The following is a 14,637-nucleotide window of genomic DNA, read 5'->3' as shown; positions in this document are numbered from 1 at the left end:
TTGAAGGATGGGTGGGCAGGGAGAAGTATGGAGATGTATAAGAAAGGAAATGAAAATCACCCACTGTTTCCCAACTACTACCAACATTTTAGTGCTTTTTCCACCCATTCACACCCCCCTCTACACCTAGTTGATGTATCCTGTACAATTTGGTATCCTGCTTTTGTCACTTTATATCATATTCCTTTCCTCACATATTTCAACTCTTTATAGATTTTTTTAAATGGCTGCATAGTGTTTACCACGTGACTACCAAAATTTACTTAATCTTTCCTCTATTTTTGGACATTAGCTTGTTTCCAGTTTTCAATGTCATGCACAGCTGTGATGAATCTGCTTTTTGTGCATAAACCTCTCATCGCCTTGTAGCATATTCTTGGCATCGATTCCTAGAAGTGGAATCACCTCAAGGCTAGTTGTCTTCTGCCAAGTTGCTTTCTGAATAGGATATGTGAGTTTATACCAAATAAGTTCCTTTAAGAGTAAAATTGCATGAATTGGGGACAAAATAGCTATCAAGGGACCTATTGGGACATTTGGGGAAATCTCAATATGGACTAAATATTAGATAACATTATCAAATTAAGGTTGAATCTCTTCGATATGATAATTGTATTGTGTTTATGAGGGAGAGTGCCATTGTTCTAGGAGATGCATGTTCGGGTGTAAGGGGTGTTTTGGTTTGCTAAAGCTGCTGGAATGCTGTATACCAGAAATGGATTGGCTTTTGCAATGGGGGTTTATTAGTTCACAAATTTACAGTTCTAAGGCCATGGCAATGTCCCGATTAAGGCATCAACAGGACGATACCTTCTCTGAAGAAAGGCCAGTGGCATCCGGGACACCTCTGCAAAATGGGAAACTACATGGCTGGCTCTGCTGATCCTTCTCTCCTGGGGTTTAGCTTCTGGTTTCCATGACTTTCTCCAAAATGTCTCTGGGCGTCTGTCTCAGCTTCTCTTGGGTCCTTCTTGCTTCTCCCAGGGCATTTTCTTCCCAGGTTTCTCTGAGTGTTCTTCAAAATGTCTCTGCCTTTTATTCTCTCATAGAGGACTCAGCAAGGGGATTATGACCCACCTTGAATGGGCGGGGTCACATCTCCATGGAAACAGCCCAATCAAAAGGCCCCTCCCACAGTAGGTCTGCACCCACAAGATGAGATCAAAGGAACAGAGGCTTTTCTGGGGTACATAACAGATTCAACCAGCACAAGGGGTGAAGTGTTTTGATGTCTGCAACCTTTTCTGAAGAGGTTCAGATATATATATAGAGAGAGAAGACGGAGGCAGCATGCAAATGAGGCAGATGTTTAATGATTGGTGAATCTAGGTAAGAGCAGGTGGGCATCTGCAACTTTTCTGTAGGTTTAAATTAAAAGTTGAGGAGAAACAGTTGATAAAGAGTATTCGTTAAAATAAACAGAGCATCATCTAGAAAAAATCTGGAGGACGGCAAGTAGGTGGTGAGAATGATGAGGAGCCGAGAGAGGCTTAGCATCAAGAAGGGTAAGCTTAATGGGCAAAAAGTAGAATGCTTTTCTGATTTCAAAGAGCTGCTTTGTGGAAGGATGAGTAGTCTATCTTCTCATTTTGGAATATAATGCTAACAGTGGCAGTGGAGAGAGTTTCCAGAAGACACATTTTGGTTTCTGATAAGGAAGAACTTTACCCCTTATCTCTGTGTGTCCCAAGAGGTGAAGGACCATCCATCAGTAGAAGCTGTCAGAGGTGAAGTGTTGGGCAGAAGGTGGTGTGGGTGGGAGCTGCCTGGGATGGCTTCTCAAGTCCTTCTTCTAACTATGATAACCTGAGTCCACAAATATTGCCTCTTACAGCAAACGCTACTGAAGTGGTATCTGCACCACCTTTATTTGGAACAGTGGGGGTTGCAGATAAGAGTTTTAATTGTGAACATTGATCTTACTATCTAAGTAAATAATATACAAAATTACTGTATCTTTTATTTTAATAGTCATTACTTGTGGTATTTATTCCTGTTAAAAGAATTCTTTTTCATTTTTTATTTTGGAAAAAGCATATATTTTCATATGATAACTCATAAACCGCTTCTTATTTTATTCCTTCTTTATGTTTGCAGTGACATTTGGTCCTTGGGATGCATTCTGTATGAACTCTGTACCCTGAAACATCCAGTAAGTATAGCATGCAAGCAGAAAAGGCAGGCCACGTCTCATATCTGACTAAGTCCTAAGTAATGTGCCAAATTCCAGCTGGCAGTTTGCTTCCCTAGAATGAATTCATCATAAAAGTTTTCACATGTTTCCACTGCTATCAACTTTGCCTAAAGTCACTTTTGTAGCATAAACCAACGGGAGATTTCCATTACTTGGTTTCTGTAGTTCTAAACTTCTCTTTTTGCAGTTAAATTTCACATATCAGTTTCTTCTCTATCTGATATATCATGGGAAAATAGATTTTGCCATATTACATTATGTACCTTTAAAAATTTCTATTGTAATGTATATACAACACAAAATTTCCCATTTTAATCACTTTCATGTATACAATTCAGTAGTGTTAATTTCATTTACAGTATAGTGCTACCATTGCCACCATCCATTACCAACATTTTTTCATCATCCCAAACAGAAACTCTGTACCAATTAAGGAATAGCTCTCCATCTCCCACCCTCCATCCCCAGACCCTGGTGACCTGTAATCTACTTTCTGTCTATGAATTTGCTTGTTCTAGGTATTTCATATAAGTGAAATCGTACAATACTTGTACTTTGTGTCTGGCTTTTTTCACTCAACATGATGTCTTCAAGGTTCATCTGTGTTGTCACATGTATCAGAACTTCATCCTTTTTATGGCTGAATAATTTCCATTATATGTATGCACCACATTTTGTTTATCCATTCATCTGCAACTTGGGTTGCTTCCACCTTTGGCAATTGTGAATAATCCTACTATGACGTCAGTGAACAGATATTTGTTTGAGTCCCTGTTTTCAGTTGTTTTGTGAATATACCTAGAAGTGGAATTACCAGGTCATATGGTAACGCTATACTTACCCCTATGTTTTCTTGTAAGAGTTTTATAGTATTAGCTCTTATAGTTAGGTCTTTGATCCATTTTGAGTTAATTTATATATATGGCGAGAGGTAGGAGTTTAAATTCATTTTTTGTACGTGGATTTCCAGTTTTTCCAGAACCTTTTGTTAAAGAGACTATTCTTTCCCCATTGAATGGACTTGGCACCCTTTTCGAAAATCAACTGGCCATAGATGTGTGGATTTCAGTCTGAATTCTCAATTTTGTTCCTTTGGCCTATATGTCTATGTTTATCCCACACTGTTTTAATTACTGTCACTTCCTAGTAAGTCTTAAAATCAGGAATCTTGAGTCCTCCAACCCTGTTCTTTTGCAAGATGATTTTGGCTATTTGTGGCCTCTTGAAATTCCATATGAACTTAAGGATCAGCTTTTCCATTTCTGCAAAAAAAGGCTGCTGGAATTTTTATGGATATTGCATTGAATTTGTTTATCACTTCAGGCAGAATTGACGTCTTAACACTATTAAGTCTTCCAACCCGTGAACATGGAAAGACTTTCTGTTTATTTAGGTCTTCTTTAATTTCTTTCAGTAATATTTTGTAGTTTTCAGTATAGAAGTCATTCACCTCCTTGGTTAAGTTTATTACTAGGTATTTTATTCTTTAAGGTGCTATTATAAATGGAGTTGTTTTCTTGATTACCTTTTCGGATTGTTCATTACTGGCATATAGGAATCCAACTGACTTCTGTGTGTTTATCGTATATCCTGCAACTTTGCTGAATTCATTTATTAGTTCTAAAAGCTTCCTTGCAGATTCTTTGAGATTTTCTAAATATAGGTCCATGTCATCTGCAAATGAGTAATTTGATTTCTTCCTTTCTAATTTCCATGCCTGTTATTTCTTTTTCTTGCCTGATTGCTCTGGCTAGAACTTCCAATACAATGTTGAAAAACAGTGGGGCAGTGGGCATCCCTGTCTTGTTTCTGATCTCAGGGTGAAAACTTTCAATCTTTCATTGAGAAACACATTTGCTGTGGGTTTTTCATAAATGCCCTTTACTACATTGAGAAAGTTTCTTTCTAATCTTAGTTTTCTGGGTTTTGTTTGTTTGTTTGTTTGTTTTTATCATGAAGGGATATTGAATTTTGTCAAATGCTTTTTCTGCATTGATTGAGATGTTTAGGTAGTTCTTTTCCTTCATTCTGTTAATGTGATATATTACACTGAATGATTTTCGTGGGTTGAACCATCATCCTTGCATTCCTGGATTAAATCCCACTTAGTCACAGTGTGTAAACCTGTTGGTTGCCAGTATTTTGTTGAGGATATTTGCATCTGTATTCATAAGGGATATTGGTCGGAATTTTCTTGGTATCAGGGTAATGCTGGCCTCAGAAAGAGTTAGGGAGTAATCCCTTCTCTTGTATTTTTTTTGGCAGAGTTTGAGAAGGATTGGTGTTAAATCTTCAAATGTTGGGTAGAATTCAGCAGTGAAACCATCTGGTCCTGGACTTTCCTTTGTTGGGGAGTTTTTTTTTTTTTTTTAATTCAAATATATTCACATACCATACAGTCATCCAGAGTATAAAAGAATTGCTCGCAATATCATCATATAGTTTTGCATTCATCACCACAATCAATTTTGAACATTTTCATTACTCCAAAAAATAAGAATGAAAATAAAAGTAAAAAGAAAACCCAAAACATCCCATACCTCCCCTCCCCCATATTATTCTTTTACTTCTTGTCCCCATTTTTCTACTCATCTGTCCATACGCTGGTTAAGGGAGTGTGAGCCATAAGGTTTTCACAATCACATGGTACACCACATAAGCTGTATAGTTATAAGTTCGCTTTCAAGAATCAAGGATATTTGATTGCAGTTCAACAATTTCAGATATTTCCTTCTAACTATTCTAATAAACCAAAAACTAAAAAGGGATATCTATATAATGCATAAGAATTACCTCCAGAATGACCTCTTGACTCCATTTGAAATCTCTCAGCCACTGAGAGATTTGTTTCATTTCTCTTCTCCCTTTTGGTCCAGAAGTCTTTCTCAATCACATGATGCAGGGTCAAGTCTCATCCCTGGGAGTCACATCCCATGTTGCCAGGGAGATTTACATCCCTGGGAGTCATGTCCCATGTAGGGGGGAGGGCACTGAGTTTACCTGCCGAGTTGGCTTAGAGGAAGAGGCCACATCTGAGCAACAAAAGAGGTTCTCTGGGGGTGACTCTTAGGCACAATTATGAGTAGGCTTAGCCTGTCCTTTGCAGTAATGAGCTTCAGAAAGGCAAGTCCCAAGATTGAGGTCTTGGCCTACTAAGCTGGTAGTCCACAGTGCTTGCAAAAACATCAGGAATACCCCAGCTGGGGGAGTTTAATATTTCCACATTTTCCCCCAGTCCCCAGAGGTTTTTGCAAATGATTTTTATTCTCTGCCCAAATTACTCTGGGTTGTATCGGGGCTTCAGCCTAACCTGTACAAACCAATAAGATCACACTCCCTAGTCAAGATTCCATGTAATTATGGTATTTGAGTAAACCGACCATACAAGTTAAATTATATAGTGTGCTACAGAAAATACAGATTTTGCAACAAGTAAACATCTCTTCCTTTGGTCCTACACAGAAGCCAAAGTTTTAAAACACTTTTAATATCATCCTCTACCCTTAGTCTGATCTACCTAAATCACAACCAAGTCCAGACTTCAGTTGGGGAGATATGAATGAAATGGACTTGGTTGACACTGATCCATAATCTTTTGTTTTGTTTTGTTGCATTTTTTAAATTGAGATTGTTCGCATACCATACAATTATCCAGAGACCCAAAGTGTACAATCAGTTGGCCATACAGTTGTGCATTCATCACCACAATTTTTTTTTTCAATTTTTAGACCATTTTCATTATTCCAGAAAAGAAATAGAGAAAAAAAAAGGGAAAATCAAATCTTCCCATACCCCTAGCCACCACCCCTCCATTATTGATTCATAGTATTGGTATAGTACATTTGTTACTGTTGATGAAAGAATGTTAAAATACTCCTAACTGTATTATATAGTTTTCAATAAGTATATTTTTTTCCTGTATTCCCCTCTCTTATTAACTTCTAGTTATAGTGTCATACATTTGTTCTAGTTCTTGAGAAAGATTTCTAATATTTGTACTGTTAATCACGGACATTGTCCACCACAAGATTCATTGTTTTATACATTCCTATCATTTAACCTCCAACTTTCCTTCTGGTGACATACGTGACTCTGAGCTTCCCCTTTCCACCACTTTCACAGACCATTCAGCACTGTTAGTTATTCTCACAATGTGCTACCATCACCTCTGTCCATTTCCAAATGTTTTAAGTTCACCCTAGTTGAACATTCTGCTCATAATAAGCAACTGCTCCCCATCCTTTAGTCTTGTTCTATATCCTGGTAACTTATATTTCATGTCTATGAGTTTACGTATTATAATTAGTTCATATCAGTGAGACCCTGCAATATTTGTCCTTATGAGTCTGTCTTATTTCACTCAATATAGTGTCCTCAGGGTTTCTTCATCAACCCATTTTTTTAAGACGCTTTTGTTCACACACCATACATTCTATCCTAAGTAAACGATCATTGTTTCCTTGTATAGTCATGTATTTATGTATTCACCGCTGTGCCGGTTTGAGTGTATAATGTCCCCCAAAATGCCATTGTCTTTGATGTAATCTTGTGTGGGCAGATGTATCAGTGTGATTAGATTGTAACTCTTTGAGTGTTTCCTTGGAGATGTGCCCCACCCAACTGTGGGTGATGACTCTGATTTGATAATTTCCATGGAGGTGTTACCCCACCCATTCAGGACGGGTCTAAATTAAATCACTGGACCCGTATAAATGAGCTGAAAAACAGAAAGAACTCAGTGCAGCTGAAAGTGACATTTTGAAGAGGAGCTACAGCCAAGGGGGACATTTTGAAGAATGCACAGGAGCTGAGAGAAGTGCTGCAGATGAGAGATAGTTTGAAGATGGCCATTGAAAGCAGGCTTTTGCTCTGGAGAAGCTAAGAGAGGACAAATGCCCCAAGAACAACTGAGAGTGACATTTTTGAGGAACTGCAGCTTAGAGAGGAATATCCTGGGAGAAAGCCATTTTGAACCCAAAACTTTGGAGCAGATGCCAGCCACGCGCCTTCCCAGCTAACAGAGGTTTTCCAGACACCATTGGCCATCCTCCAGTGAAGGTACCTGATTGCTGATGTGTTACTTTGGACACTTTATGGCCTTACGACTGTAACTGTGTAACCAAATAAACCCCCTTTTATAAAAGCCAATCCATCTCTGGTGTTTTGCATTCCGGCAGCATTAGCAAACTAGAACAACCACCATCGCCACTATCTATGTAAGGATATCTCCGTTTCGTCCACAAAGAAAGAGAAAGAGTTAAAGAAGGCAGAGAGACAAAAGAGAAAGAAAAAAATATGAGAGAGAGAAAAAAAACACATAACAGATAGGAAGCACCAGAAGGAAAGATAGCATTAAACTAAAGTAGAATAAAGAATCAGACAATATCACCAATGCCAGGAGCCCCGATGTCCCCCTGCCCCACACCATATACATTTAGCTTTGGTATATTGCCTTTGTTATATTAAAAGAAGCATAATAAAATTTTCCTGTTAATTATAGTCTCTGGTTTGCATTGATTGTATTTTTCCCCCAGTCCCACCCTATTTTTAATACCTTGCAGTGTTGACATTCATTTGTTCTACCTCATGTAAAAACATTTGTACCTTTTATCACAATTGTTGAGCAGCCTAGGTTTCCCTGAGTTATACAGTCCCAGTCTCTATCTTACCTCTTTCCTTCTGGAGTCCCACATGCTCCTAACCTTCCTCCTTCAATGATACAGTCATTTTTGTTCAGTATACTCACATTGCTGTGCTGCTGTCTCCCAAAATTGTGTTCCAAACCTCTCACTCCTGTCTTTTTCCTTTCCATCTGTAGTGCTCCCTTTAGTGTTTCCTGGAAAGCAGGTATTTTGTTCACAAACTCTGTCATTGTCTGTTTGTCAGAGAATATTTTAAGCTCTCCCTCATATTTGAAGGACAGTTTTGTCGGATGTAGAATTCTTGTTTGGTGGTTTTTCTCTTTTAGTGTGTTAAATATATCACCCCGCTTCCTTCTTGCCTCCATGGTTTCCACGGAGAAATACACATATAGTCTTATCAAGCTTCCTTTATATGTGATGGATCGCTTTTATCTTGCTGCTTTCAGGATTCTCTCTTTATCTTTGACATTTGATAATCTGATTATTAAGTGTCTTGGCTTAGGCCTATTCAGATCTATTCTGTTTGGGGTATGCTGCACTTCTTGGATCCGTAATTTTATGTTTTTCATAAGAGATTGGAAATTTTCATTGATTGTTTCCTCTATTATTGCTTCTGCCCCTTTTCCCTTCTCTTCTCCTTCTGGGACACCCATGACATGTACATTCCTGTGTTTCATGTAGTCATTCAGTTCCCAGAGACATTGCTCGTATTTTTCCATTCTTTTCTCTATCTATTCTTTTGTGCGTAGGCTTTCAAGTGTCTTGTTTTCCAGTTCCTGAGTGTCTTCTTCTGCCTCTTGAGATCTGCTGTTATATGTCTCCATTGTGTCATTCGTCTCGTGTTGTGCCTTTCATTTCCATAGATTCTGCCAGTTGTTTTTTCAAACTTTTGATTTCTACCTTAAGTATGCTCAGTGTTTTCATTATATGCTTCATCTCTTTTGCCATATCTTCCCTAAACTTTTTGAATTGATTTAGTAATAGTTGTTTAAATTCCTGTATCTCAGTTGAAGTGTAAGTTTGTTCCTTTGACTGGGCCATAACTTTGTTTTTCTTAGTGTAGGTTGTAGTTTCTGTTTTCTAGGTATCTGGTTTCCTTGATCACCCCAGTCAGGTTCTCCCAGACCAGAATGGGCTCAGGCCTAGAAGGAGGCAATAGTATCCGGTTTCTCTGAGAGTGTCTTAGATTGATACACTCTGTGATGCCTCAAGTCACCATTCTTTTCTGCCCAGCAGGTGGCACCTGTCAGCCTGTAGCTCCATACTGGTGTAAGGAGGTGTAGCCTGTGGCTGTTTTTCCCCAGGCTTTGGGGTCTGGTTCTGAATGGATGGTGGGTAGTAGAGCTTTGCACCACCTGTTTCCTCTTAGGGAAGATATAAAACCTGGGGAGAGGTCATTTACATTCAAATAGTCTCTCTGCCTGTGGTATCTCCACCCTTGTCTGGGTCAGAGCGCTGGGAACTGAAAATGGCTGAGGCTTTCTCCACTGAGCTGAAAAAGGGACAGAAATCCCCCCTTCAGGGCCAAGTCTGCGTCACCCTCCATTTCACCCATTGGCCAGAGACAGCACCTGGTCCTCTGGACATTCCCTCCCTCCCAGAGAGATCCTCCAGCTCTCCAAGGTCAGTCATCGCCAAAAGCTTGTTGGGGATTCATAGCTTGTACTGAGCAGTCCACGCTTGTTAATTAAAACCTCAGTTGGAGCTCAGCCGAGCTATATTCACTTGCCCGGATAATGCTGCTCTCTATCACAGCAAGGCTTTGCAGCTGGCCATGGGGGCGGGGGCTCTCAGGCTTTGCAGTTTTCTGTGGGGGAGGGGGCTCTCAGCTCAGGTCCACAGTTTTTACTTACAGATTTTAGGCTGTGATCTTGGGCATTCCTCCCAATTCACGTTGGTGTATGATGAGTGAACAATCACGTTTGTCCCCCCACAGTTATTCCAGATTATTTACTAGTTGTTCCTGGTTGTTTATTAGTTGTTCCGGGGGGGGCTAACTAGCTTCCACTCCTCTCTGTGCTGCCATCTTAGCTCTGTTGGGAAATTTTTGATTATTGATTCAGTCTTCACTTGTTATAGGTCTGTTGAGATTTTCTATTTCTTCCTGCATCAGATTAGATAATTTGTAGTTTCTAGAATTTGTGTATTTCATCTAGATTTTCTAATTGGTTGGCATATAATTGTTCATAATGCCTTCTTTGTTAGTTTGAAGCTGTTACGTACCTCAGAAAAGGCCATGTTCTTTTAATCCATCACTGTGAGTGTAGACCTATAGTGGGTAGGACCTTTTGGTTAGTTGTTTCAATTGAGATGTACAGAATACATGCAAAATATGTATTGCGCCTATTCAAGGTGGATCTTAATCCTTTTACTGGGTACCTTACTGAGAGCATAAAGGACAGAAAAGCCCAGAAGCTCATGGAGAAAAAGCCCCCAGAAGAGCTGAGAGAGGAAGCCACTGAAGCCAGAAGCTGAAGGCAGTGAAACCCTGGAGGGAGACACCAGCAGATGCTGCCCAGGTGCCTTCCCATGTTACAGAGGTGTTCCGAATGCCAGCAGCCTGTCTTCAGAGAAGCTTTAGCAAACCAAAACACCTTCTTATAATCATTTTTATTTCTGTGGGGCCAGTAGTAATGTCCCTGCTTTCATTCATGATTTTAATTACTTATGTCCCTACTCTCTCTCTCTGTCAGTCTGCCTAAGGGTTGGTTGATTGACAACCTTGATTATCTTTATTGTTTTTCTTTACTCTATTTCATTTATCCCTGTTCTAATCCTTACTATTTCCTTCTTTCTACTTCATTTGAGTTTAGTTTGTTCTTCTTGTTCTAGTTTCTTCAGGTGTAAACTTAGGTTATTGATTTGTTATTTTTTTTTCCTTGTTTATGCAGGCATTTAGACTATAAATGTCCCTCTACTGTTGTCTTTGCTTGCATCCCATAAGTTTTCGTATGTTGTGTTTTGTTTTTGTTTGTCTCTTGACAAATTTGCCTTGTGATTTCTTCTTTACCCTTAGCTGTTTCAGTGTGTGTTGTTTAATTTCTACATATTTGTAAATTTTCTAGTTTTCTTTGTAGTATTGATTTCTAGCTTTACTCCATTGTGGTCCAAGGAGATGATTTGTATGATTTCAGTATTTTAAAATTTATTAAGATTTTATATACTGGAAAGTGTCCCATGTGAAGAATATATATATATAAAATCTTTTACTTTAATGGGGTTTTAAATATGAATGGCTAACATAAAATTACAATAACTTTAATTCACTGAGGTTAGTTAGATCAGGAGACCATTTACATTATTGTAAAACAAGAATTATGTACAATTATTTCTAGTTCTTATATATATATATATATATATATATATATATATATATTAATTTTATTTTGAAATAGATTCAAAGTTACAGGAACAGTTGCAAAAACAATACAAACCCCATACACAACAGACACTAACCCCCTCCCCCGATACCCCGATCCATCAACTTTAACATGCTGTCACACCACCATTTCTTTCTTTCCCTCACCCCCTCCCTCCCTCCCTGTCATCCATCATCTATTGCTTCGTCCTCTGAACATATGAGAGCAAGCTGCACACATCCTTGAACAAACACTATAATTCACATATACAATTCCCATGAAAAAGAACATTCTTTTTTTTTTTTTTTCAAATTAAATTCAGTTTTATTGAGATATATTCATATACCATACAATCATCTATGGTGTACGATCAACTCTTCACAGTACCATTGTATAGTTATACATTCATCACCCCAATCTATTTTTTTTTAGTGTTTTTTTATCTTCATTTTATTGAGATATATTCACATACCATGCAGTCATACAAAACAAATCATACTTTCGATTGTTTACAGTACCATTACATAGTTGTACATTCATCACCTAAATCAATCCCTGACACCTTCATTAGCACACACACAAAAATAACAAGAATAATAATTAGAGTGAAAAAGAGCAATTGAAGTAAAAAAGAACACTGGGTACCTTTGTCTGTTTGTTTCCTTCCCCTACTTTTCTACACATCCATCCATAAACTAGACAAAGTGGAGTTTGGTCCTTATGGCATTCCCAATCCCACTGTCACCCCTCATAAGCTACATTTTTATACAACTGTCTTCAAGATTCATGGGTTCTGGGTTGTAGTTTGATAGTTTCAGGTATCCACCACCAGCTACCCCAATTCTTTAGAACCTGAAAAGGGTTGTCTAAAGTGTGCGTAAGAGTGCCCACCAGAGTGACCTCTCGGCTTGTTTTGGAATCTCTCTGCCACTGAAGCTTATTTCATTTCCTTTCACATCCCCCTTTTGGTCAAGAAGATGTTCTCTGTCCCACGATGCCAGGTCTACATTCCTCCCCGGGAGTCGTATTCCACGTTGCCAGGGAGATTCACTCCCCTGGGTGTCTGATCCCACGTAGGGGGGAGGGCAGTGATTTCACCTTTCAAGTTGGCTTAGCCAGAGAGAGAGGGCCACATCTGAGCAACAAAGAGGCATTCGGGAGGAGGCTCTTAGGCACAACCATAGGGAGGCCTAGCCTCTCCTTTGCAGCAACCGTCTTCCCAAGGGTAAAACTTATGGTAGAGGGCTCAACCCATCAAACCACCAGTCCCCTATGTCTGTGGTCATGTTAGCAACCATCGAGGTGGGGTAGGCAAATACCCCTGCATTCTCCACAGGCTCCTCAAGGGGGCACTACATCTTTTTTTTTTCCTTGTTTTTCTTATTTTTTTTAACTTTCCCTTCTTTTTTAAATCAACTGTATGAAAAAAAAGTTAAAAAGAAAACAAACATACAATAAAAGAACATTTCTAAGAGACCATAACAAGGGAGTAAGAAAAAGACAACTAACCTAAGACAACTGCTTAACTTCCAACATATTCCTACTTTACCCCGAGAAAGTTACCTAATATAGCAACATTTCTGTGAACTTGCTCCTACTATATCCATCAGAAATTAACAGACCATAGTCATTCCTGGGCATCCCCAGAACGTTAAATAGCTTATCTGTTCTTCTTGGATTATTGTTCCCCCTTCCTTAATTGCTCTCTATTGCTAGTTCCCCTACATTCTACATTATAAACCATTTGTTTTACATTTTTCAAAGTTCACATTAGTGGTAGCATATAATATTTCTCTTTTTGTGCCTGGCTTATTTCGCTCAGCATTATGTCTTCAAGGTTCATCCATGTTATATGTTTCACGAGACCGTTCCTTCTTACTGCCGCGTAGTATTCCATCGTGTGTATATACCACATTTTATTTATCCACTCATCTGTTGAAGAACATTTGGGTTGTTTCCATCTCTTGGCAATTGTGAATAATGCTGCTATGAACATTGGCGTGCAGATATCTGTTCGTGTCACTGCTTTCCGATCTTCCGGGTATATACCGAGAAGTGCAATCACTGGATCGAATGGTAACTCTATATCTAGTTTTCTAAGGAACTGCCAGACTGACTTCCAGAGTGGCTGAACCATTATACAGTCCCACCAACAGTGAATAAGAGTTCCAATTTCTCCACATCCCCTCCAGCATTTGTAGTTTCCTGTTTGTTTAATGGCAGCCATTCTAACCGGTGTTAGATGGTATCTCATTGTGGTCTTAATTTGCATCTCTCTAATAGCTAGTGAAGCTGAACATTTTTTCATGTGTTTCTTGGCCATTTGTATTTCCTCTTCAGAGAACTGTCTTTTCATATCTTTTGCCCATTTTATAATTGGGCCGACTGTACTACTGTCATTGAGTTGTAGGATTTCTTTATATATGCAAGATATCAGTCTTTTGTCAGATACATGGTTTCCAAAAATTTTTTCCCATTGAGTTGGCTGCCTCTTTACCTTTTTGAGAAATTCCTTCGAGGTGCAGAAACTTCTAAGCTTGAGGAGTTCCCATTTATCTATTTTCTCTTTTGTTGCTTGTGCTTTGGGTGTAAAGTCTAGGAAGTGTCCGCCTAATACAAGGTCTTGAAGATGTTTTCCTACATTATCTTCTAGGAGTTTTATGGTACTTTCTTTTATATTGAGATCTTTGGTCCATTTTGAGTTAATTTTTGTGTAGGGGGTGAGGTAGGGGTCCTCTTTCATTCTTTTGGATATGGATATCCAACTCTCCCAGCCCCATTTGTTGAAAAGACCATTATGGCTCAGTTCAGTGACTTTGGGGGCCTTATCAAAGATCAGTCGGCCATAGATCTGAGGGTCTATCTCTGAATTCTCAATTCGATTCCATTGATCTATATGTCTATCTTTGTGCCAGTACCATGCTGTTTTGGCAACTGTGGCTTTATAATAAGCTTCAAAGTCAGGGAGTGTAAGTCCTCCCACTTCGTTTTTCTTTTTTAGAGTGTCTTTAGCAATTCGAGGCATCTTCCCTTTCCAAATAAATTTGATAACTAGCTTTTCCAAGTCTGCAAAGTAGGTTGTTGGAATTTTGATTGGGATTGCATTGAATCTGTAGATGAGTTTGGGTAGAATTGACATCTTAATGACATTTAGCCTTCCTATCCATGAACATGGAATATTTTTCCATCTTTTAAGGTCTCCTTCTATTTCTTTTAGTAGAGTTATGTAGTTTTCTTTGTATAGGTCTTTTACATCTTTGGTTAAGTTTATTCCTAGGTACTTGATTTTTTTAGTTGTTATTGAAAATGGTATCTTTTTCTTGAGTGTCTCTTCAGTTTGTTCATTTCTAGCATATAGAAACATTACTGACTTATGTGCCTTAATCTTGTATCCCGCTACTTTGCTAAATTTGTTTATTAGCTCTAGTAGCTGTATCGTCGA

At 38.7% G+C, this 14,637-nt stretch overlaps 1 protein-coding gene across 4 annotated transcripts in view; it reads left to right on the top strand.

Moving 5' to 3' along the window:
- The window catches only part of NEK3 (NIMA related kinase 3), a 56,702-nt gene that overhangs the window by 8,776 nt on the left and 33,289 nt on the right, over positions 1–14,637 (top strand). For all 4 annotated transcript variants that reach the window (XM_037800122.1, XM_037800124.1, XM_037800123.1 and 1 more), the window contains exon 8: positions 2,098–2,152. In XM_037800122.1, the coding sequence (XP_037656050.1) occupies positions 2,098–2,152 (55 nt within the window). The remainder of the gene's footprint in view (positions 1–2,097; positions 2,153–14,637) is intronic.

The sequence above is a fragment of the Choloepus didactylus genome, chromosome 12 (assembly GCF_015220235.1).
Source record: "Choloepus didactylus isolate mChoDid1 chromosome 12, mChoDid1.pri, whole genome shotgun sequence".
NCBI classification, from domain to species: domain Eukaryota; kingdom Metazoa; phylum Chordata; class Mammalia; order Pilosa; family Megalonychidae; genus Choloepus; species Choloepus didactylus.
Note: the sequence above shows the minus strand (reverse complement) of the source record. Positions and strands in the feature narration are given on the sequence as shown.